This window comes from Cyanistes caeruleus, chromosome 25 (assembly GCF_971803275.1).
Source record: "Cyanistes caeruleus chromosome 25, bCyaCae1.hap1.1, whole genome shotgun sequence".
NCBI lineage: Eukaryota > Metazoa > Chordata > Aves > Passeriformes > Paridae > Cyanistes > Cyanistes caeruleus.
Genome location: NC_141725.1, coordinates 642826 through 666134, shown reverse-complemented (window position 1 = coordinate 666134; position 23309 = coordinate 642826). Strand labels below are relative to the sequence as shown.

The 23309-nt window shown below is 48.7% G+C and overlaps 2 protein-coding genes across 4 annotated transcripts; one reads left to right on the top strand and one right to left on the bottom strand.

Moving 5' to 3' along the window:
- The first annotated feature begins 602 nt into the window (after window positions 1–602).
- On the top strand, window positions 603–5480 carry KLHL33 (kelch like family member 33). 3 transcript variants are annotated; one of them, XM_023943002.2, is made up of 6 exons: window positions 603–965; window positions 1764–2291; window positions 2541–3474; window positions 3887–4057; window positions 4611–4804; window positions 5042–5480. In XM_023943002.2, exons 2-6 carry the CDS (start codon window positions 1769–1771, stop codon window positions 5185–5187), a joined length of 1968 nt encoding a protein of 655 aa, XP_023798770.1. In that variant the 5' UTR covers window positions 603–965; window positions 1764–1768; the 3' UTR covers window positions 5188–5480. The 3 variants fall into 3 exon arrangements, with proteins under 3 accessions (XP_023798770.1, XP_086718899.1, XP_023798769.1); XM_086862773.1 differs by having other exon boundaries at window positions 604–965; window positions 2691–3474; window positions 4611–5480; XM_023943001.2 differs by having other exon boundaries at window positions 604–965; window positions 4611–5480.
- Window positions 5481–7435: 1955 nt separating this feature from the next.
- LOC111940366 (glycoprotein Ib platelet subunit alpha) lies at window positions 7436–10585 on the bottom strand. The gene is made up of 2 exons (XM_023943023.2): window positions 10480–10585; window positions 7436–9928 (listed from the first exon to the last, which is right to left on the bottom strand). Exon 2 carries the CDS (start codon window positions 9923–9925, stop codon window positions 7799–7801), a length of 2127 nt encoding a protein of 708 aa, XP_023798791.2. The 5' UTR covers window positions 9926–9928; window positions 10480–10585; the 3' UTR covers window positions 7436–7798.
- Between the last annotated feature and the right edge of the window lie 12724 nt (window positions 10586–23309).

Sequence of the window (23309 nt, the reverse complement as noted above, 5' to 3'; positions counted from 1 at the left end):
AGGCAGAGGATGCACAGAGACAGGTGAGAACCAGATCCTTTTGCCTGGAGAAAAGGTCAAGATTTTATCTAATAGCAGTTTTTCACAATTTAGTGGCTACAGAAGGTGCAGGCTCAGGTGTGCAGTGAAGGGTGGGAAATAACAAAATAGGGAAATTCTAACTAGATAGGAAAAAAAAATCTCACAGGCAGAATAAGTGCTGAAAAATGGACTTGCAGAGGATGTGAAAACATCTTTGGGGACACAGAATTCAACTGGACATGTAGGAATAGTGCAGTACAGAGATGGTACATTAGGGGATGGGTGCATGAGTTACAGAAACAGGGAATGTGGGCATGGGGGTTGCAGAGAGGGGAATGTGGGATGTGAGGGGAGGGGACAAGATGAGGAGATGGTGATACTGGGACACAGTCACACCACTGTTATGTGCTCTGTGTGAGCTGGTGGGGTCCTGGGTGTCTGCGGAGTGGTCCTGGGGGCGTTTGAGGCTGGGCCAACGGGCTGGCTGTCTCCATGTGCTCCTGGAGCTGAGATTCCCAGCTCTTTGGAAACCAGGGGGGCTGGGCTGCAGCTCAGGAGCACAGCAGGTGGTGGTAGATATATCAACCCCTTATGGGGTTGGGGGAGCAGACAATTGTGTGCCTCCTACCTGAGGGCTTAGGAAGGGACTCTGCTTCACCCTGGGCTCTGGAAAAGAATAAGGTTTAGAGAGGGGCTGAGGGACCAAGGATCCCCAGCAGGACCTGCCCAGGGTTAGCACGTGGTTTATGGAAGCTCCCATCAGCCTCAGCTGGCCCAGAGAATACAGTGACCCACTGTCCCAGCCTGGGGACTCTGGGGCCTTGGACCTCCCTCTGCCTGAGCCTCTCCCAGCTTCTGGCTGGTGCCACGTGTTCTCTCCAGTCTATAATTACCCGGGCACATTCCTAGAGGGTCACAGGAGTTCTGCAGAGCAGCAGCAGGCGGTAAGGGGGACGAGTGCACGGCACAGCATAACAGGCCACACAGTAATGCAGGGGGCATGGCATACAGCAAGCTGCAAAGTGTGTGGGCTGAGCGAGGACAAGCAACACTGTGCAAACAGTGAGCAACACAGTGAGGCCAAGGGGTGGCAGCAATGTCATGAGGGTCAGCACACCTTGACAGTACTTGGTGCAGGGGGGCATGCATGACATGAAACATTGCAGACAGCTAGCAGGATAATGCATCACAACGTGTGACAGGCAGCGTGACACAAGACAGGCAGTGCACAGCAGGCACTGCCATGCACTAAGTAGATGTGCAGGTGCTTTGCTGGGGGCCAGTGGCTTGGTTGCTGTTGGACCATCAGTAGTTTCAGCTATGGGACAATGGCTGAGGAAGGGCTTTCTTGTGTGTGCTATAGGACTGAAGGTCTGAAGGGTGACAGTGGCCTGAACTGTGGGGCTGTGGGGCAGCAGTTTTGGCTTTGGGGCAGTAGCTTTATGCTAAGGGTTCAGAGATGAGGCAGGTGAGGAGATCAGGCTCAGCTATGGGGCAGTGAAACGGGCTGCGGTTGTCACCTATGTAGCTGCAGTTTTGCCAAGCATCCAATTCAGTAATGGAGCAGTAGCAGAGGCTGGTGGCCCTGGCTGTGGGATAGAGGTTTTGGTGGTGGATCCAGTGGCTTTGCAATGTGGCAGTGCCAGTAGCAAGACCCCATGTCCCCAGCCAGTACTGCCATGGGCTACAGGCTCCAGCTGTGGAGACAGCATCCTGACACCCTGCTCCATGTGTTTCCACAGGCAAGATGTGGGTTGCAGAGGGGCCGGCCCCAGACCAGTGGAGCCTGCAGGATGGGGCTCATGCTGGGCATTTCCTGGCTGTGGCTGACCAACTCCGCACTGCAGGACAGCTGGTGGATGTGACCGTGGGCCCAGAGAGTGACATGGCCCATGCTGTGGTCCTGGCCTCCATCAGCTCCTTCTTCCACCGCTTCCTGGAGGGCAGGACCACACAACTCCGCCAAGATCCTCTACCCCATGTCCCCCTGCCACCTGGGGCCACGCTGCGGGGCTGGCGGGCTGTGCTCACCTTTGCCTATGGGGGAATTGTGCCCTATGGCCGACCGAAAGAGGTGGAGGAGGCTGCCCGGGCCCTAGGTGCCTCCCGGCTGGTGGCTGCCTGCACCCTGCGTCTGGAGACTGACCGCCAGGAAGAAGGTCCTAAGCCCCTGGAGGAGCAGTGGGAGACACTAAGAGCCATGGAGCAGCTCCATGCCAATGGTGTAGGCTGTGACCTCCAGCTCCAGGCAGGGAATGAAGTCATCCCAGGTGGGCAGGAGGTGGGGGTCCCCTATGAGGGGCTGAGGAGTGGGACAGGGTGCTCTGGGACAACCAGGTTCTCTGGTGGGGATAATACTGCAGCTTCAGCTGGGGATCAAGCTCTAGAAGTGCCTGCAGGGCTGCTCCCTTTGGCAGAGCTGGGGCTTTGATGGGTGTGGGGCCACAACACCTGAGTTCTGGGGGCTGCACAGTGCAGAGTCCCTGCTGCTTCCCACCATTATTCCTCCTTCCTCCTAGTTCAGCGACTGGCCCTGAGCTGTTCCTGTGACTTCTTCCGGGCCCTTTTCACCTGCCCCATGCGGGAGGCCACCCACGACCCTGCTGACCCGCTGGTCACAGGGCTGTCCCCAGCCGAACTGCGTCTCCTCCTCTCCTTTGCCTACACAGGAGCTGTGGCAGGGCCATGGCCCATGGTCTTGGAGGCAGCTGAGACCTCCCTGCGCTACCAGGCCTGGGGGCTCCTCACTCTCTGCCTGGATGTTTTCACCCGTGGCCTGACCCCAGAAATTGTCCCTGATGTACTGGCCTTTGCTGTGGCCTATGGGTTGGATGAGGTGGTCCATGTAGCAGAGAACTACATCCTGGCCACCTTCCCCTGTGTGGTGGTTACACCGGCCTTCCTGGATCTTCCTGCACACCTTCTCATCCGCCTCCTCCGCTCTGATGGTCTCAATGTTCTCCATGAACTGGAAACCTTGGAAGCAGCATCTCGGTGGCTTATGGCCAATGGAGATGGCCAGGAGGATCTAGCCAAAGAGATCCTGTCATCTGTTCGCTTTGCCCTCATGTCCAGCCTGGAGCTGAAGAAGGTCCCATCTGTGACTGCAGGGGTAGCTGACCCAAAGGTCCTCCACGAGCTCATGGTAGCAAGTTTCGCCCCTATGGCCCAGCTGCCATGTCGGGTACGTTCCCTGCAGGAGGTGTTGGTGGTTTGTGGTGGAGACAAAGTAAAGGGCAACCTGGCTGCCCGGAAGCCCAGCAGACACCTCTGGTTTGCAGACCGCTACCTCAGTGCTGTGGGGCTGGTGAAGCAGGTTGAGTGGCGGGCACTGGGACACTTTCCTGATGGCCCACGCTTCCGTCATGCTGTAACTGTGGTGGGCAACAACCTCTACGTCCTGGGTGGAAAGCACTACTACGGGGTCCATGACACCCTAGCCAGTGTCTACAGGTGAGAGCTACAGAGGACTTAGAATTGCCATGTGGCGCCAGGGCATTGTGGGAGGTATTGGTAGAAGTAGAGGTAGAGCTTCCCCGTGGATCCAAGACAATGTGTCATTGCAGCTGGTCAAGTGGCCCCAAGTCATTCTGGGAAGGGTTGGGTGTAGGACTCAGAGGTGCCCTCCTACTCTGGGGTACAGCCTTTTTGGGAGTAGGTGCGGGAGGCTTCTATCTGGAGATACCCCAGGACATTATGGATTAGATATTGTCCAGAGAGAGGGGATATTCCCCTGCAAGGTGACCATGTGACCCAAGACATTATGGCAAGTTGTGGGTAGGTTGTTTGCCTTAGCGGTGCCAACATCAGCTCATGGTATTGTAGGTAACAGGTAGTTTCTTGCCCCTTTGCCTCTCAAACCCAGGTACCAGCCTATGGATGATTCTTGGGAGCGTCTGGCCAGTATGACATGTGGACGGAGCTACTTTGCTGCTGTGGCACTTGGTAATTTCATCTATGCCCTGGGGGGAAGCTCAGGGGAGCTCTACTGCACAGACACTGTGGAGTGCTACAATCTGGCCAGTGACACCTGGAGGTGAGGCTGCTCCAGCAGATGCCTAGTTTCCCTTTTCTCTCAGAGCCCCTTGTTTTGGCCATGGTGCCCACTGAGTGCGTTGTGTCACTAAGCCTCCAGTGGAGGATGGACTTGCAGTGGTATTTGAGAGAAGTCTACTGCGTGTTGAATAACCATGTCCCTTGGGGACTGGCTGTTGGCTAGTGTTGCCTAGTGGGTTTGGGTTTTTAGCCAGTAGTCATTGTTGGTCTTGTTTGCCATCTGCCAATGAGAAAAGTAGTTTGATTCCTCTCATAGGCAGAATGTTCATGGGGTGATGGCCAAGGTTGTCCATTGAGGGAGTCCACCACGGTTGACTGATGGTGTGGTGACCACAGAGTGTTGAATAGTGATGCCCCTGCGGCATCCATTCTGTGTCACCTGATGTTGTCCACTGGAGCTCATTGGATGTTGGCAAGTGTTGCCTTCTGAGTGGTCAGTGAAGCCATGGCTCACCAGGGAACCCCTAGGTAGTCAGTCACTGCAGGACACCCTGCTTAACCTGTCCTTCACCCCTCCCTCTTTCCTTGCCCAGGAGGTGCCAGCCCCTGCCAATGGCTCTGTGTGGGCATGCAGCATGTGTCCTGGATGGTGAGCTCTACGTGTCAGGTGGTTGTGATGAAGCATACCAGTGTCAGGCATCCTTGCTCCGCTATGTCCCAGGTGCACCTGTCACACTCCTGGCCCCCATGAATGGCCAGCGAGCTGGCCACATCATGGAGGAGGCAGGTGGGCAGCTCTATGTGGCTGGGGGCCTGTGTCAGCGGGCTGGGCAGACTGGCTACAGGGACCAGCTGACCTTTGAGGTCTACAGCCCCAAGCAGAACATCTGGGTCCTCCTCAGTCCTCTCCCCCGTGCACATGTAGTTGGAGGTGCAGCTGTGCTGGGAGGGGAGCTGCTTGTACTGGGAGGGTACAGTCATGAGACCTACCAGGACACGCACTTGATTCATGCCTACCAACCAGGTACCCGGCGCTGGATCACCCGGGGCACCTTGCCCCATGCATATACTGACCTACAAGCCTGTGTTCTCACTGTACCTCCTGCCTTGCGTGCCCCCAGCTGCCTTAAGGACCCCTTGAGATCAACTGAAACTCCCAATAATGCTTAGGGTATACTCTCTGCATCCAATACTGGGATAGCCAAGTAGCATCTATGGATACCACTATGAGACAAAAGTGTCCAGATCCCTCTCCCAGGTTTCTCCTGTGGTTTCCAGCAACCCTTCACCCTCAGGGTATATGAGCTAGACTGTTGCGAACCTATGGAACTTAAAGATTCCCCACACTGTAGCCCTGTGCCTCCAGGAATATCAATCCCCTTGTCTGAGCCCTTCACTGGGAGCTGGGAATCCCCCAATATTCCCCCTCACCTGGGTTGAATAAAAGTGCTTCCTAAACTGTCTGTCTGGGTCTTATTGTTTCTGGTGGGGAACCCATACATCCAGGTGCTTCTCATGAGGAACAGGAGAGCAGGAGACCAGTGACCTGGGTGTCCTGGGTGGGTGGTGCTGGACACTGGGGTTCTGTGTGCCTGGGTTCTCTGGGCACAAGGGTGTATGTGTGTGTATCTCAGGACTGAGAGGGATCTTGGGGTTCATAGGGGATCCTGGGGGAATAGGGTCCTGGGGGTGCCAGGATTTGTGGGGGTTGATGGTGGGGTATAATAGGGGATCCTGGGGGATTTGGGGTTCCTAGGTGGTTTTGAGAGGTCTTGGATTCCTGGAGTGACCTGGACTGCTTGTTGTGTGAAGATGTGGGAGAATTCCAGCAAGGAGTTGCAAGGAGAGGCAAAGGTAATGAGATTCTGAGAAATGCTGGAGTACTAGTAGAGCCTGTGGGGAGGGAACTGGGTGGCTTCAGATGTGTAGAAGATGGCCAAAAGTTGTAGTCTAAAGAGTTCTGAGGAGAAGGGGGTAATCACTTCCCTTGGCCTGCTGGCCTGTCTCTGTTAACCCAGACCAGGTTTTGTTGCCCTCTCTTTGCTGCCAAGTGCACTGCTGGACTTTGTTCACCTTTCTGTCTACCAAGATACACAGATCTTTTTCCACAGCTCTGCCTCCCAAATGTTTGTGCCCCACTGTTTGGGCCTTCAGACTGTGCCAGCACTGAAGCTGCTTGCCTCATTGTTGTCCCAGGAAACAGGGATAGAGAGGATGGTGTGGTTAGAGGACAGCACCAACAGACAAGTGGCTCCTTACAAACACAGTGTGTGTATGTCCATGACATACTTGCACAGCAGACTTTCATGAGCAGACATACTTACGCTGGTCAGCACAGGCACATGTTTCCACCATTGAACCCAGTAATTAATCTGGCAGAAGGCTACACTGACTCACAGCAATTTGACTATACATTTGGGGCAATGAGAACTGGAACTGCATTTCAGGCTAGAAAAGTGATTTATAGGATCCAGCTGCTGCATTTATTACCCAGTTCTGGGGCAAGCCATTCAAGCCCCACCAATGGTGACTGTTGCCTCCTTGTCACACCTCCCTAAATGTTTGAGTGACATGTAGACAGGTGATCACAAAATTTTGGCCATCTCTGGAGTGCTCTGTTCTCATGTAATTCCTTACAAATCACATCCATTGCCTTTCAAAGCCTCCCACCCTACTCCTTCATATCTGGCCATCCATAATTGGTCATGCAGAGGCATCAATACTTGCACTTTCCTTATTACCTGCCAGTGGGATGCTTTTTCCATGTGATTCAGTTTCACAGGAAAGAATTGCATATTTGGGGCCAAAGTCAAGAATAGGAGTATAAGTGTGCAGTTTTGAATGGGAGAATACAAGAAGGATCTAAAGCTGTTAAAGAGTATCCGAAGGAGGCCAGAAATGGGGAAGGGTCTAGAGGGGAAGGGTATGAGTAGCAGTCAAATGAGGGCATTTGACATATTCAGTCTGGAGGACATCAAGGGGAGACCTATTGCAGAGACCTCCCCTGAAGGGAGGCAGAGGGCCAGCTCTGTTCTGATCCCAGGAACAACTGGAGCTGTGTCATGAGGGCATCCCAATGGATAAATATTAGGAAAAAGCTCTTCTCCCAGAGAGTGGTCAGGCACTGAACAGTCTCCCCAGGGAATGTCACAGCTCCGAGGCTGCCAGAGCTCCAGAAGTGTTTAGACAATGCTCTCAGGCACAGGGTGGGATTGCTGGTATCTGTGCAAGACCAGGAGTTGAGCTTGATCCTCAGGGGTCCCTGCCAACTCAGGATATTCTAGGATTCTGGGATTCCATGGACTTTTCTTCCCTGTCTTCACTCTTCCAAATACTGAAGACAAATTTCTAATTCAATGTGCCCTGCCTGGACTTGTGGCAAGTCCAGTGAAATTAAGCCAGCACGCCTTTTAAATTCAGGCACAGAATATTTATTATGTGATTAAGAACCTGGCACTGAGTAGAAAAGTATATTGCATCTTTGTATGCATAATTTGAACAGAAGCAGTTGCAACATGGCACAATGTAAATTCTGCTTGCCCTCACTTACCCCAAAACCAGTCTGTGGCAGTGACAGCCCCAGACTATCACTGACCAGTTTAGGACATTATTTTCCTCTGCCAAATACCCAAGTAATTATTTTAGCTCTGGAAACCTCAGGCTGTTTGAGAGTACTAGAGGAAGGAGATGGATGGCTTCCCCCTAGGCAAATAGATCTTTCCCTTGTAAAACAAAGCAGAACGATGACTCTCAATCTCTTTCTCTGGGTGTACAGAATCATTTACATGGTGTTACCCGCATATTTCACTCTGACATCACCAATGGCCTCGACACCCGTGTCTAGGCTGTAAGCAGATGGGGTCCTCGGGAAGCCAAGGTCTGTGACCATCAGCTTCCTGGAAAAGGGCTTGACTGATGTGTGCAGAGGACTGTGGTGAACCCACAGTTCCTTTGTAGTGCAGAAAGAGTAACTTGCAGGAGGACTGTGCTGTATCCCCAGATCTTTAATTGTGCAGTAGGTAACCTCAGGGCACAAGTCCACTTCCTTGATTGTACAGAATGTGGGTTGCTGGAGGGGTATTTTTAAACTGCTGAGATGCATCATAGGGTTTCCTGTTGACTCCCTCAATTCCTGCAGTGGATATCGCACCTCTTGGGTCTGCAAGGACTGGTGCCAGGAGGATTTTCCCACCAGACACATCCATGCCATCCAACCTGCTAGAGCCAGCATGGTCAGGACCAGCACAAACAAGGAAGCCAGGTAGAGCACCCAGTGCAACAGGCAGCAGTGCCTCAGCACCCACTGCCCCCACTGTGGACCCTCTCCACCTGCCTGCAAACGCAGCACAGGTACAGCCCGTCCTGGGATGGAGCAAGGGCAGAGGGAAGGAGGAGCAGGTAGGGGGGAGCATGCAGGCAGGGGAGGTGGAAGTGTTGTGGCATGAGTGGGAAGCATGGTGTTGGCCAGCATGGGAGGAGGAGATGGAGATCTGACAATAGAAGAAGCTTCTAGCATGGCAGTAGAAGGCACTGCTGTGGAAGTAGTGAGAAATGTGCCAGTGGACCCCATGAGACTACCATAGATAGTGCTGGCAGCAAGAGTGGTTTGAGGATGGCCACTGGTGCTAGAAGGGCTCCTGCTCACAGCTGTTGGCAGCGAGGTGGCATTGTCAAGGGTGGCAGGTCTGTGCAGGGTGATGGTGGTAGCAGCAGTGAGAACGGTAGCAGTGCTGGGGTTCTGTGGGGATATCATGGTGGGACTGGCTGGTACAGGAGTGGTGGTGCTGGGAGCTCTGATGCTTGTCAGCATTACAAGCAAAGTGCTTGGGGAAAGGGTGGAGGTACAAGGGGTGCTGAAAGAAGGTCTGGTGAGGGGAGATCCTGTGGTAGTGAGGGTAGGAAGGCAAGATGAGGTAACAGCAGAGGGCATGGTAGTGTCCTCTTTGGGGATGAATCCATGTGGGGGGAAGGTGGTCATGGTGGCTTTCTCTGTTGTTTCTTCCCCATAATTGTATTCATCCCCTCCTTCCTCATCTGCATCCTCCACAATGCTGCAGTTAAGCTTGAAGTGAATTATGGGCTTCTCCCTATGCTCAGTAGGGCTGTGGCACAGTACCTTCTCAGGTGCGACCTCCACCTTTGTTTCCTCCAGGCCCCGCTCTGGCTGATAAACAATGTCAGCATTCTTCTGGATCCAGGTCTGGAGGTAGTGCAGGTCACAGTTGCAATTCCAGGGGTTCTCAGTGAGGAAAACATACATGAAGAGACGCCCCTTTGGGAAGAAGTCAGTGGGCAGGGTCTGCAGCTGGTTTCCTGAGAGCCATAGGGTCTCCAACTTTTGCAGGTCCTTCAGCAACTCCTTGGGTAGCTCTTTCAGGAGGTTGTCTGAGAGGTCCAACTCCTTGAGTGCCGTCAGCCCTGCAAAAGCCTCCCAGGGCAGCTGCTGCATCTTGTTCCCTCTCAAGTCCAAATTCTGCAGCTGTGGCACTGTGCGGAAAGCCCCTGGGGCCAGTGTCTCCAGGCTATTGTGGGCCACAGCCAGGTGGGTGAGCGCAGGCAGGCCCTCCAGGATGGGTAGGGCTGCCAGTGCATTGTGGGAGAGGGTCAGGTCCTTCAGGGACGGCAGCAGGGCCCCCGTGTGCAGAGCCACCAGCCCATTGTTGGCCAGGTCGATGTCCTGAAGCTGGGTGAGGGGCAGAAGGGCAGCGGTGGAGAGGGACTCCAGGTAATTGTTGCTGAGAAGTAGGATGCCTGTATCTGCAGGCAGGTCTGGGGGCACTGCCCTGAGAGCTTGCCCTGTGCAGTTCACCTCCAGGAGGTCCTTGACCTTGTTCATCTCTGAGGGGCAGGGCTGGGCTGGGGACAGCAGGGCCAGGAGAGTGACCAGGGTCAGGGCAGGGACCTGCATGGCCTGGAGGGGGAGAACCGAGGGGTGTGGGTGCAATCAGGCATGCACCTACACATTCATTGCCCACACAATTCCCGCGCAAGCACCATTTGCAGCAAAACTGGCATCCCCTGCCAGACCCTCTGGCAACCTCTGAGCTCTGCAGCTTCTCCCTGTGATGGTGTAAGGGAGGGATGAATCCCACACCTACTGCCATCTTGTCCTTGGAGACCAAGGGATGACATTTTGGCCCTTTTGCCCTCCTCATTCTCTTTCATAGTGTGGAGAACCTGACTCATGGGCCTCTTCACAGCAATGCCTTCTACACTGGGGCAGCATTGCTGCCCTCACCACTGTAAAAGCCATACCTCTGCAGTGTTTTTGTCCCAGCATACCCACACCCAGCTCAACCCAGACAAATTGTATGCTGGAAGAATTTCCCCGAATATGCTCTTACCCAACACCAGCTGAGCCCTCTGCTAGATTTGGAGGGTAGGAGTATGAATCATGTGAGCTTCCTGTGCACAGATGTGTCTTCCATGAGCAACCAGGCCCCTGTGAACACTGTGACTCACCTGTAGATCTTCCAATGTTTGCTCTCCTGCTGCTCTGCCTCCTCCTGCCCACAGGCCAGACAGTGCTCTGTGTCAGTGCTAGCGAGGAGCTGCCCAACCCTCTATCAGCACCCACAGTTGTGGGAAGGGAGCTATGGTTTCCTGAGCAGCCAAACCCATCTCCTGTCTTTTCAAACTGCCCTTTCTTTGGCTGCACTGCCACATCACTATCTCTCCTTGCAAAATGTCAACGAGGATCAGCAGGCATTGCCCCAGCAGCAAATGGTTGTGGCCCAATGCAATCTGCACTGGATCCTGCTTGTTCTGCTGCTCAAACTAGTTTTCCCCTTAGGATTTGCAGGAGCATTTACAGAAAATAATTCAATTGGCTTCTGAAGAGAAAATGGGCAGGAGCATTGGCCACAGCTTCTGAGAAGGGGCTGAGGTAGTAATAAAATGGCTATGCCCATGATGCTGGAGAAGCACTTGTGTCTGGATGCAGGCCTTTCTGGACCAGGATGCCTTGAGCCTCAGGACATCTCTTGTTGTCTGTTATAGGAGTGGGATGGACTGAAGCTCTCCTCCCCTAGCAACTGTAGTTTAAAGTCCTCTTCTCTAGCTTAGCAAGTTTGTGAGTGTTCTTTGATTTTTCTGACAGATGGACTCCATCTGCCCCCAGTAGATCAGGTTGTTCGAAGCAAGTCTGATAGTCTAAGTAGCCAAATCCCTGGCTGTGGCACCAGTCCTGTAACCATCTGTTGATTCCCCATATTCAACTGGCTTTCAAACCACTTCCCTTTGACTGGGAAGATTGATGAAAAAACTACCTGTGCTCCAGAGTCAGCAGCTACTGCTGCTCCCAGGGCTCTGTAATCCTTCTTGATGCTGCTCAGGCTGCTCTTGACTGTATCACTGGCATGCACATGAAACAACAGCAGCAGGTAATGGTGGACTGTGCAAGGCATGGTAGTCTCTCAGTGACATCTCTGATATGAGTCCATGGTAAGCAGCATAATCTAGAGAGTACAGCAGACCAGTAAATAGTGCCTCCATACCTCTCAGAAGAGAGTCTCCTCCTACAGTTACCCTCTTAGTTGTGATAATTATTATATGGGGAGCAGATCATGCTGCCCTACTGGTTGTTATATGGGGAGTAGATGGGGTTACCTTACTCATCTTCAGTGTCTCACCTGCTGAGTCTTTCCTTCAGAGCAGTGAAAGGTTCTTCAAGGGCACCTCTGTCTTCTGGAAAAGTTCTGCAAGAGCACCTGTGGCTTTGGGGGAAGACTATTCTTCCTGCAGGTCCTTGCTGTTCCATTCTTCCACGCGGGCCCTCCTTCCTTCTATGTGTGTTTTCTTGGTCTTCTCCCCTTCTATGTGTGTCACTGGAGAAGTCTCTTGCTGTTTGGCTTTGTGCCGAAGGTCTACTGCAAACTGTGCTCGCAACCAGCAAACTCTCTCCTTCCAGGGAAAGAACTCCTTCTCAGCCTTCCTGCTACTATACAGCTTTCTCACTGCCTCTTGCCTTTCTCAACCACTTTCCACAGGTGGTCCTCCACCTGGGCACACCTTTTGCAGGTAGATCTGCTGCCTGTCCCTGCCCTAGAGAGACTCGTTCACTTCTTGCAATGAGAGATCTTCATTGCAGCACCTCCATTTGGCAGCTCTGTCTGGATGGAGGCATTGGCAGCAGCCAGGGTAGATGGTGCAGACCTCTGCATCATGCATTGGAGTTGCAGCCTTTGCTCTCAAAGGAGTGTCCATCATTCTGCCTTTGGAGTCAGGCAGGAGGGATGTCTTCAACATGTTGAAATGGCCACACAACATTCCTGGTTCATAGACAGAGCTTAGATGCAAGTTACAAATGGTATGTGTGATGGTAACTGCATTAGAGTACTCATCTGCAGATGCATTTCCCCCTGCTTTGGGGATTGAGACAGGAGGTGTCATTTTAACTAGAGCCTCTGATTTCCCAGGCTTTTTTGTTTCTTTTTATTTTACATTTTTGCAGTCAGATACAACTGTGTGCTTTGGCTGCTCCATTTCCTAGGCCCAATTGTTGGAAATTCTATAACTTTTCTAATTATTAAATTAATAGTTTAATTAACTTCTAATTATTAAAAAAAAGAATAGTAACCAGTATGTAAGTTACATGTAGTGAGTCTTAAAACACTTTTAGACAGCATTTAGTAAAGTTGTCATATGCTCTTTTTATGGGAACACAGCTTGGGAAAATTACTGAAACTTTACATTTTGCTAAACTAACTCTGATATGCTTCAGTGAAAAAAGCCTGGGAGAGAGAGAGATATTGTTGAAACTGAATATCTAGATTGCTGAATTTATGGATTACAAGGACCTTTTGCGGAAACCAGAAGATAAAGAGGAGACTAACAAAGACTCTGTATATGTGTTGGAAAGTCCCTACTGGAGGAAAAAGATACTAAAAAGACTAAAAATATGAACTAATTAGCATAAGAAGCAAGAAATCATCAGCCAATAGAAGATGGAATACTAATTAAGAAAGAGTTATGTAATTTAGAACCAATAACATTAATTTCTTTGTTTGCTAACAGTGTATAAATAAGTAAAAAAGTTTTGTATTGATGTCTGTATGGAGGTTGGAATTTTTTTGGCCATATATATACCTCTGGACCAAGGATAAAGTAATACCTTACTTATTTACACTGAAAAGACTATGTTAGAGGGTTTTACTTATCCTGACGATGTTGGGGGATTTAGTAACAGAAAGATAGCAGAAGCATGCTAACAAGTAAGACTGGCTTGCCCCTGTTTTTTTCTGCTTTATATATTGCCTGGCTTACATCTGCATTCCCACTGCTGAAGCAGTGGTGTCACTGCATAAAGTAAGTGCAGAGTGTGTTCTCCAGTGGGGTCTGGATATACAAACACTGGCTCTACTGCAGTTGTTGGTGGCTCTTTATCCTCTTCTGCAAGAGTGTAGGAGGCTGTAGCCTGAAGCTGAGTGAATGTCAGAGGCAACGAATGGATTTCTTTTGGGCATGTTCAAAAATGCAGTATGGGCTGTGAGTGTCTTCTAAATCATTTCACCTACAGCTGCTGCTAGGCCAGCAGCAGGCTGGAAGGGCATTGCTGGGTCTCTCCTCTCCACTGTGGTCCACGGTGTCTCCTCCTGCCAGCTTTCAGAAAAAAGAGCCTGGATGAAACCCCACACAGTCCTGGTGGGCTGTGTAAAGCCTACTGCCCAGGCTGAGGTGCTTTGTGCCCCTAGCATCTGCCTAAGCAGTGAGTGCTTGTCCATCCTTCCACTGCAGCAGTGTCCCCTACTGGCTGATGTCTCTCCTGTACTTAAGAGGAGGAGACCAAACACCATACATGGTGTGGAATTGTGTATATTTGGTCTGAGCAGTGCTGAGCCCTGGTGTGCTATATATGTACATCTGTAATAACGTTGCTGTCTCCACAGAACTGGGCTATGCCATCGACATGTGACAGGATCTCCAATGCTCTCTGTATATGGAAAGCTATATGTAGCACTTGTTATGTCCAAAAACCCAGTGCAGGTTAACACTGCAGATACAGGTAGTATTGAAGGTTAAGTTGCTACGTGTCATGATTTGACACTGGCCAAAGACCAGGCACCCACAAGAGTAATTCTCTTATCCTCTCCTGCTATAGTTGGGCAAAGGAGAGGGAAAAAGATGAGCAGAGCCAGAAGAGGATAATGAGAAGTAAAATAAGCCATTAAAACACCTTTCTTCCTCTCGAGCCCCCCCCTCCTTCCCATGAACAGCATAGGGAGACAAGGTGTGGGGGTTTTGCTCAGTTTGTGACTTAAAATCATCTTCTGTTCTCTCAGGGAGAGTCTGCTCTGCTGCGCATTGGGTTCCCTCCCATGGGCAGTTGTCCCAAAACTGTTGTGGCACAGGTCACTCATCCATGGGCTGCAGTCCCCTAAGGATAGGCTGCTCTGGTTTGGAAGCAAGGGCTCTCTCTACCTTTGGAAGCAGGGGTCCTCTCTATTCAGATCTCCCACTAGATCACAGCTTTCTCTAACATCCACCAGTTCCACCATGAGCACTTTTCCCATGGGCTGCAAGTGGATGGAGTTCTCCATCCCCCATAGGCTTCATGCATGACAAGGGGACAGTTTCTTTCACCACAGTCCTCATCATGGCCTGCAGAGGAATCTTGGCTGTGGTGCTTGAAGCACCTCCTCCCCTTCCTTTTTTCTCACTGACCTTGGTGTTGCCATGTTGTTCTCCCTCACATGTTCTCACCTCCTTCCCTTCTCTGACTAGAAGAAAACTGCTGCTTGTAGGTACCATTGCCAACAAGTTTTACTAATTCAAAGATTCCTGCAGGATCCCACAGTGCCAAGAAGTTGATCTCAGTTAGGTTCCACATTGGGGAATTGCTCGCCATGTTTCCGCTGCTGTCAATGTGGCCCTGCTGCCATTGCACAGTGGTGCTGATGCTGTCGCACTGTCTCTATTGAATGCCTCTCCTCATGCAGGGCACTGGGAGGGGGAGCCACCGCTGCCACTCCTGCCCTTTTGCCCGCAGCACAGCTGGCCCCTGTCAGCATTGCTTCACTGGTCCTGGAAAAAATTGCGTGTGTGCTGTTTTGATTTTCTTCTTAAATATGTCATCACATATGAGGCATTACCAACATCTCTAATTGGACCAGCAGCATGTCCATCTTCAGAGCCATCAGAGATTCTCCAAAAAGCTCCCCTGTCTGTCCCACACTCCTGCTACCAACAAACCAGGCCATGCCAAATTAACACAGCTTGGCAACACAATTTTGCACACAACAGAGTCTCATTTACCATCAGAGCAAACTGTGGGGCCACCCCCTTGCTTCCCAAACATTTTAGCACTAGAATTCTTTTGTCCCTGTTAACCACCCACATACAATTCCAATTCCTTTCCTGGGCCTAGAAGAGCTAAATCTGGGGCATTAATCAACCTTTCTTTTAATTTGCTTAAGTTCTGCTTTTCTTCTGGTATCTATACAACAAATTGGGACTATCTTGGGTTAAAAAGCCACAAAATAAAAAGTCCTTAATCCATGTCCTGAAAAAACCTATTCATTCTAAAAATTGTTACAGCTCCTCTTCAGTCCTGGGCAACGGCATCTCCAAGGTTCCCTGGGCCCCTTCCATGCCAACACACCCCAAACCTTCAGTCCAAATATACCCTTAACATTCAACCTTTCTCTCTATCACCTCTACCTTCCTTTTAGACACTCCAAGCCTCCCCTGTAGCCAGAAAATGGAACAATTTTGCAGTGGCTTCCCCTACTACCTCCTCCCATTCTCCTGATAGGAGCCAGTCTTTAGTAGCAATGTGAGGAGGGAACCTGGCTCAAGACTGTACAAGGATCTGGCCCTGTGGAGTGCCTGGGCTCAACAGCCCCACCTACTGTGCACCATAACTGGCAGGATGATAGTGTATATTATAGGGAGACATACACGGATCCAAAAGATCTGCCTTTAACAGGGATTTAACTACAGGCTGAAACCCTTTCCTTTCTTCCCTTGGAAGAGGGTATTGCTTTTTAGACACCAGTTGTTCAGGTCACCTCAGAGTAATGTGGAGAGGCTCCATATCCAGTTTTCCATATCAAAAGAGTGCTAACATTCTCATCTCCCCTCACAACACTAACTCGCATTCCCAACTCCAGTCATCAAATTCCCTCTTAGCAAACCACATTTACAACTAGGAATAATCAGAAACTCATACTTTTCAAATCCAGCTCATACATTCACCAAACTCTCAGGGGCATTCCTGTGTTATTTTACACAAAATGCACCTGCTCACCTTTCTTAAGAAATGTTCTTATCAAAAGAACATTACAACAATTGTTCCCCCTTTAATATAAAATTCAAATTAGACTGAGATGTATCTATCAGTGTCAGGAAAATTAATCCACAAATGCCAGAGATTGATGTCCAAAAGGAGACAGAAGAGTCTATTTACTTTATTTGAATAAAGGGAAAGGTCATGGGGCATTCCCCTGGATCTCTCAAATTTTTGGAGGACACAGCCTTCTTTTTATCCAAATTTCCCAGCCACATGTCCCTCTCTCTTTCCCCATTGGCTGAGGTACTTGAGAGGTACAGACTTCTTGGAGTGCCTGATACTTAAGATTCCCCACAAATGTATAACCCTCCCTCTTAATTTTTAATTCTTATGGAATTTATGTTTTTTCCCCATTGTTTCTTTCATCTTTTGATATCCAATTTCATTTATCAGCAAACCTACAATTTGTTTGTAAAGGAAAATATCTTTTTTCCATTCATCAATCAGTGGAATCCTTCCCATTGTTTCTTTTATCTCTCAGTGCTAGTTTTATCTACCAGCAGACCCACAGCCTTTTTGTAAAGAAAATCCATCATTCTTCTCAATCCAAACTCATTTATTTTTTTTTTTTTAATAACTGTCTTTATAAGCTTCAGTTATCATTGACTTAATTTCCTGTTCCTGGGTCTTTTTTGGTTTTGTAATTATTTGCAGTGTGTCATGGGGTGACTTTACCTTTAAGGTGGTTTTGAGAGCTAAGGAAGTTGAAGTTGCTGAGGACTGATGGGAGTCTTTTCTCCTGACCAATTATTGGTCATTATTGGGAATTGACAGCAGTTTTGACCATTGAAAAGTGGAATCAACTTGTGAACCCTACCTTAAGATGTAAAGCCAGAGGACTCTTGGGCTCTTTGTTTCTTGGCTGTGAAAGGTAACAGAGCTCCAGGCCTCCCGTTCTCTGCCCAGCCATGCGGCCGGGTGGGGTCTGGGCTGAGCCCAGCAGCTCCTGGCTGGGAGATGGGGCCTGCAGGGGGCGTGCCCTGGGCTCTGGCCAGGCCAGGCCGGTCCCTGGCTCGGCTGCAGTTTTTGCCGTGACAGAATTTACCACAGACTGCCAAGTAAAGAAAGGAAAAAGCTCTAGACCTGCGGCGGGCTGAGACAGTGACCACACTCTCCAGAACAGTCATGAGGAATTTTCTATTGCAGACAGCTCCAGCTCCTGCACCAGCCGAGGCCACAGAACCAGCTACAAAGCCTGGGCAAGATTTTAACCCTTTCATTACCCAGATGAGACTTGCAGATTAATCTTTTTATCCAGAGAGGGAAAAAGAGAGTGATCAACATGAAAAGAGACTTTATAAACTACCAGTGACAGGAAAGAAAAGAAGCTTCAGAAAAGGTAAAGAATAAGGAGATGCTTTCATTAAGATGAAATATTTTTCTGTTAAAGCTATGGAGATGGACAATAAAGTCCTGAAAGAACTCCTTTAATTCATGACAGAGTATATTGGGAGGAATGGAGTGTTCAAAGTGTAGATTTTGAGTAAAAAGTAGAGTAATTGTGATACAGTGAAGTGCTAGAAGATTTGAAGCCTTGGGGGGCAATGAAAAAACTGTTTTCTAATGAAGCTCACAGAGACAGATGAAGAAAACTTTTACCTTTGAATAACTCATCCTTAAAATGCCATCCCTAGACTCACAGCCCATACACACCTCAGAGTGATGTGAAATGGGAGGAGTGAGCTCTGATAACAGCAGTTCTGGGCTGCTGACATCAGGGCAATAGAAAACTATAACAGAAGTAGTTTTCTTGTGAGAAACTCCATAGAATAGCAGAAAGAGACTTCTGTTTCTCTACAAAGACTGGTGAAAAAACTGTAGCAGGAATTGGGACTGTTTCAACCATCAAAGTTCCAAAGTTTTTGTCTCTGTTGTCATGTGAACAAGGGAATGGTGGGTAGTAGGGGATAAAAAGGGGTTTTCTGGAAGTTTATTCTGGTGTTCTTACTACTGTAGTTTGTTAATAAACTTTCTTTATTCCTTTTAAGTTTTATGCCTGTTTTGCTCTTGTTCTAATCCATATCTCACAGCAAGAAATAAGTAATCTTTTTTAGTTTCTGGTTTAAAACCACAACACAGTGACATCAGTTTCTGTCCTTTTGTAGCCATCTTGGGATCAGTCGGCATGGCTACTACCTGCATCCTTTTGATCACATATTGAATAAGTTTTACTAAGCAAGAGATCATGCATGGTAAAAATTAGAGTTGCTACAGCACAAAAAATGTGTTTGTTTAACTCAGTTCACCAGGTAACCATGAAAACATGTCCCATTCCCATCCTTTCCATGTTTGGACCAGTACATGAGCTAACTTTCTTACTCCTTTTGTTATTTGTTTCACCACCTTTCATCTATCATTTAATTTTCCACACACTCCCCCTTCTTCTGCTCACAGTATTTTAATTTCCAAGCTCTCACATGAGGTTTCCACCTGCAGTTACATCCCAGATCTGTTTTGTTAGATCTGGACCAGAACTTACTGAAAAGGGTTCGAGTTCCATTCTGGTGTTGCCACTTCCACTGATAGTCACAGACAACGTATCTCACTTGTGGAATTATCTCAGGGGCAGCTTAAAAATAAGGAGTCAAAAAAACCCTATCCTTCCCCACTGCTTTACAGCCTTCAAAATCCTTTTAGTAATTGTGGAAGGAACACCTTACTCGGCTACCATTAGTGAGCTTAACATGTGTTTGATTCCATCTGCCTTGATATCTGAAACAGTCATAAGGAGGGTAATTGAGGATCCAACAACCTAAACCCAAATATAAAGTTCAGTCACAAATGGTTTTCCCCATGTATATGGTTCCTGTTTTATTTAGAGAATAAATGCTTCTTTCAGAAGAATGAAGCCACCATGGACTTCTTTCTTCATCCCAAATTCTTGTTCCATTATGGACTTTACTCAGCATGCTAACCCACTATTTAGGTTTGAGTGGGCTGGCCACCCATGGCCAGTTTTCAGATCCCCCTGGCCCTCTGCAGACCCAACAATTGCTAAGGTTGAAGGTCTTTGCTATTTCTTCTCCTAAGGTTAAAAATTACTTTCCCACTTTTGGCCCCAACCTAACTGACAATAGAAAGGTAAGATTATTAAGAGAAACATTCTAATGGTGTAATCTAATCTCCTAACCTAATTTTCACTTTTATTATGTCATCTGCACCACTTGTGGCGAGTGAAGGCACAGAAAGCAATTAGCATAAAGAAAAAAAAGACAAGGAGAATTGGGCCCAAATGAATGGAGATCCAAGAGAAAGGATGCCCACACAAACTATTTCAGCAGCCAGTCTGTGAGTAGGCTGTCATGGTTTTAAAGCATTAGCTAAAAAATTACTAGAAAACTTATTTATTTTTTGCTGTGAGATATAGATTAGAACAAGAGCAAAACAGGCTTAAAACTTAAAAGGAACTAAGAAAGTTTATTAACAAAACTACAAGAATAAGAAACCAGAATAAAACTTCCAGAACTCTTTTCTCTACTACCTAACCATTTTCTCATTCACATGACAACACAGAGACAAAAAACCTTGGTGGTTAAAACAGTCTCAACTTTGCTATAGTCTCTTCATCAGTCTTAGTAGAGAAAAAGAAGTTTTCTTCTGCTAATTTATTGAGTTTCTCACAAGAAAACCATTTTCCTATAATGTTCTATTTCTCTGATGCCAGCTGCCTGGAAAACTCTGTCATCAGTTCTCTCCTCCCATTTCACATCACTCTGAGGTGTGTATAGGCCATGAGTCTAGGGATGTCATTTTAAGGATGAGTTATTTAATGGCAAAAGTTCTGTTCATCTGTCTCTGTGAGCATCTCTGGATACAGAAGTTTTCTCTTTGCCTCTTAAGGCCACAAATTTTTGACAACTCTCACTTCTCCGTTTCTGTTTCAGCATTACATAAGACCCCAACTACTTCACCATTTGTTTAAATCTGCACTTTGAAATACTCTATTCCCCCCAAAACACTCTTTCATGAATTAAAGGAGTTTTTCAGAACACTATTGTCCATCTCTATAGTTTTAGCAAAAAAATATTTCAGCTTATTAAAGCATCTCCTTATTTCTCTCCTCATCTGAAGCTTAATTCCTTTCTTCACTGTCTTTGATAGTTTATGTTGTCTCTTTATCTTTTGATCACTCTCTCTTCTTCTCTCTCTCTGGAAAGAAAAGGATTAATCTGCAAGTTTCATCTGGGTAATGAAAGGGTTAAAATCTTGCTCAGGTTTTGTAGATGGTTCTGTGATCTCTGCCGGAGCAGCGGCTGGAGCTGTCTGCGATGGAAGATTTTTTTCTCATGGCTGCTCTGGGAAGTGGAGTCACTGCCTCAGCCTGCTGCAGGTCAATGGCTTTCTCTCTCTTTACTCGGCAGTCTCTGATGAAACCCAGCAGCGGCAAATACTGCAGCCGAGCCAGGGACCGGCCTGGCCCGGCCAGAGCCCAGGGCAAGCCCCGCAAGCCCCATCTCCCAGCCGAGAGCTGCGGCAGACCCAGCCCAGCCCCACCCTGGACCGCATGGCCTGGGCAGGGGATGAGAGGCCAGCTAGAGCTCTGTTACCTTTCACAGCCAGAAAACAAAGAGACAAAGAAGTTCCTGAGCTTAGGTCTTAAGGTGGTGTTCACAGGTTGATCTCATTTTTCAATAGTTAAAACTGCTGTCAATTCTCAGAAATGGCCAGTTATTGGCCAGGAGAAAAATTTCACCAGCCTCCAGCAGTTTTAACTTTTTAAAGTGTTTCTCTTTGTTTTCTTAAATGCCAGTCTATCACATAGGCACACAGGGCATCCCCCAATATTGACACACCGGCTACTGCTCCAGTCCACTCCTGCAGAGTGTCAACTGTGGCCTTCCATCCTTCTCCTCCAGCTGAGATGTCCAAATCTCTGGGGCCTCAGAGACCTTAACCCAAGTGTGATGGGTCCACCCGTGTTCAGCTGTCTTGATGGCCGTTTCTGTGGTCAGTAACACCTGGAAAGGTCCACGCCACTTTGCCACCAGTGATGCCTTTTTCCACTCCTTAGCTAGGACCCAGTCTCCTGGTTGGATGTTGTGAACAGCAAAGTCAAAAGGCAGGGTCTGTGCTAGCTGAGAATTACAAGGGTAAGGAATTTCAAACATCAATTCAAAGGGAGATAATTGAATATTTCCCCTGGGTCCAGCCCTTATTCTTGCCAAAGCCTGTGGCCAGAGCCATACAGACAGCATCTGAGTTTCTATCACCAGTTTCAGAAGGTTTCTCTTTATTTTCCTATTCATCCTTTCAACCCAGCCTGAACTCTGGGGGTGCCAGGGAGTGTGGAGGTTCCATTGTATCCCTAAAGCAGTGTGGTAGTTTGGCATTTAGGAAAAAAGTGGGAAGTAGCTACAGAAGTGATTTATCTGAGAGAGACTGGTTGGAGTTTCTTCTCTGCTTGGGATCAGGCCAATAGCTAGCCAGTTTTGAGAACTGACAGCGTTTTGGACCACCTTTGTGAAAACCACCTTTTAAACCCAAACCCAGGAAGTTCGTGTCTCTTTGCTTCCAGCCTTGAAAGTTGTTGGAGCTCTGGTGTGACTGGCCCCGCTCCCCCATGGCCTGTGAGGTCCGGCAGGGGCTGGGCTCAGCCTTCTGTGGTTCCCGGATGGGGAATGGAGACTGTGGGGCTTCCCCCAGCCCCAGGCTGGGCCGAGCTTTGCTGTGGCCCCTCCCAGGAAACCCTCTGGGTACCATTCCAGTGGGGTGGCTGAAGCCCTCCCCAGGGGCCCCCGGCCCTAGGCTGGGCTGGGCCACAGCTGCTGACACCTTGCTGATACACCCCCACCCATGGTCCGCACAGACGGCTCCAGGCTGAGAACCGATCCCGTCTGCTCATCTGCTCCAGGCTTGGGCCAGATTTAACCTTTTCACTACACAGATGAGACCTGCAGACTTAATCCCCTCTCCAGAGAGAGGAAAGCGGGAGCAGTCAACATGTAAAGAGACAACCTGAAACATCAAGGTCAGTAAAGGAAGGAGTCAAGCCTCAGATGGAAGGAGAATGAGGAGATGCTTTAATAAGCTGAAATATTTTTTTGGTAGGGCCATGGAGATGGACAATAATGTTCTGAAAAACTCTTTTAATTCATGAAAGAGTATTGGGAGTGTAATAAATTAATCTATGAGTAAAAATTCGTAAAGGTATAATTAAAATATATATGTGATTGCGATGTCATAAAAAATATAACATATAATGGGAATAAGCCCTTCTCCGGATCTGGTCGGGATTCTCCTCCGAGAGGAAACAGATTGCAGCCAAGCACCCAGATAACAATCACAAGCAGGCACATCAGCCCAGAAAGAATAGGCAGGACACGGGCCATCAAACAAACAAAGGAACGGGCCCGGACGAGATATCGCCGAGCCTGAGCACCTCCGCCCTGCCCACCTGTGTTGGAGAAATGGAAAAACTAGACAAAGGAAGAGGAGACAGCCGAGATAGCTATCGGCTCCGGGATGGGTTCCACCACTCCACCCTAATGGCCCGGACCAAAATGATATCAAAAAGACATCCTGGACCTCTTTACATATGAGGAGCCTCTGCCCAACGTCTATGGACCCTATTCTCCGGTGCCAGGAAATCTATTCTTCAGACAATCAAGAACCTCTTAACAAAGGATGCCTGCTTGGAATTTGGCCTCAGGACACAAACTGCCTATAAGAACCCAGGCCAAAGGACTCACAAGTGTGGATTTGGGAGCACCTATACCTTGCGTATAGACCCTGTCCACCCAGCGCTGCGCTGCTTATTTTATTGTGGTTTTTTCTCTTTGTTCGAATTTATAATTGTTTGATAATAAATTTTCTCTTTTATATAACCCGAAATTGCCTTTGCATTTATAACAGATTGGTGCCGTGACTCGGATAGGAGAAATTGCAGGAGAATCTCGCTACCCAGGACGGGTACCCCCACTGATTTTAGCGGCCTGGTGAGCCGAGAACCTCCGCAGCACATTCCTATATCCGAACCAAATTTAGGCTAAGGTAAAACCACAAT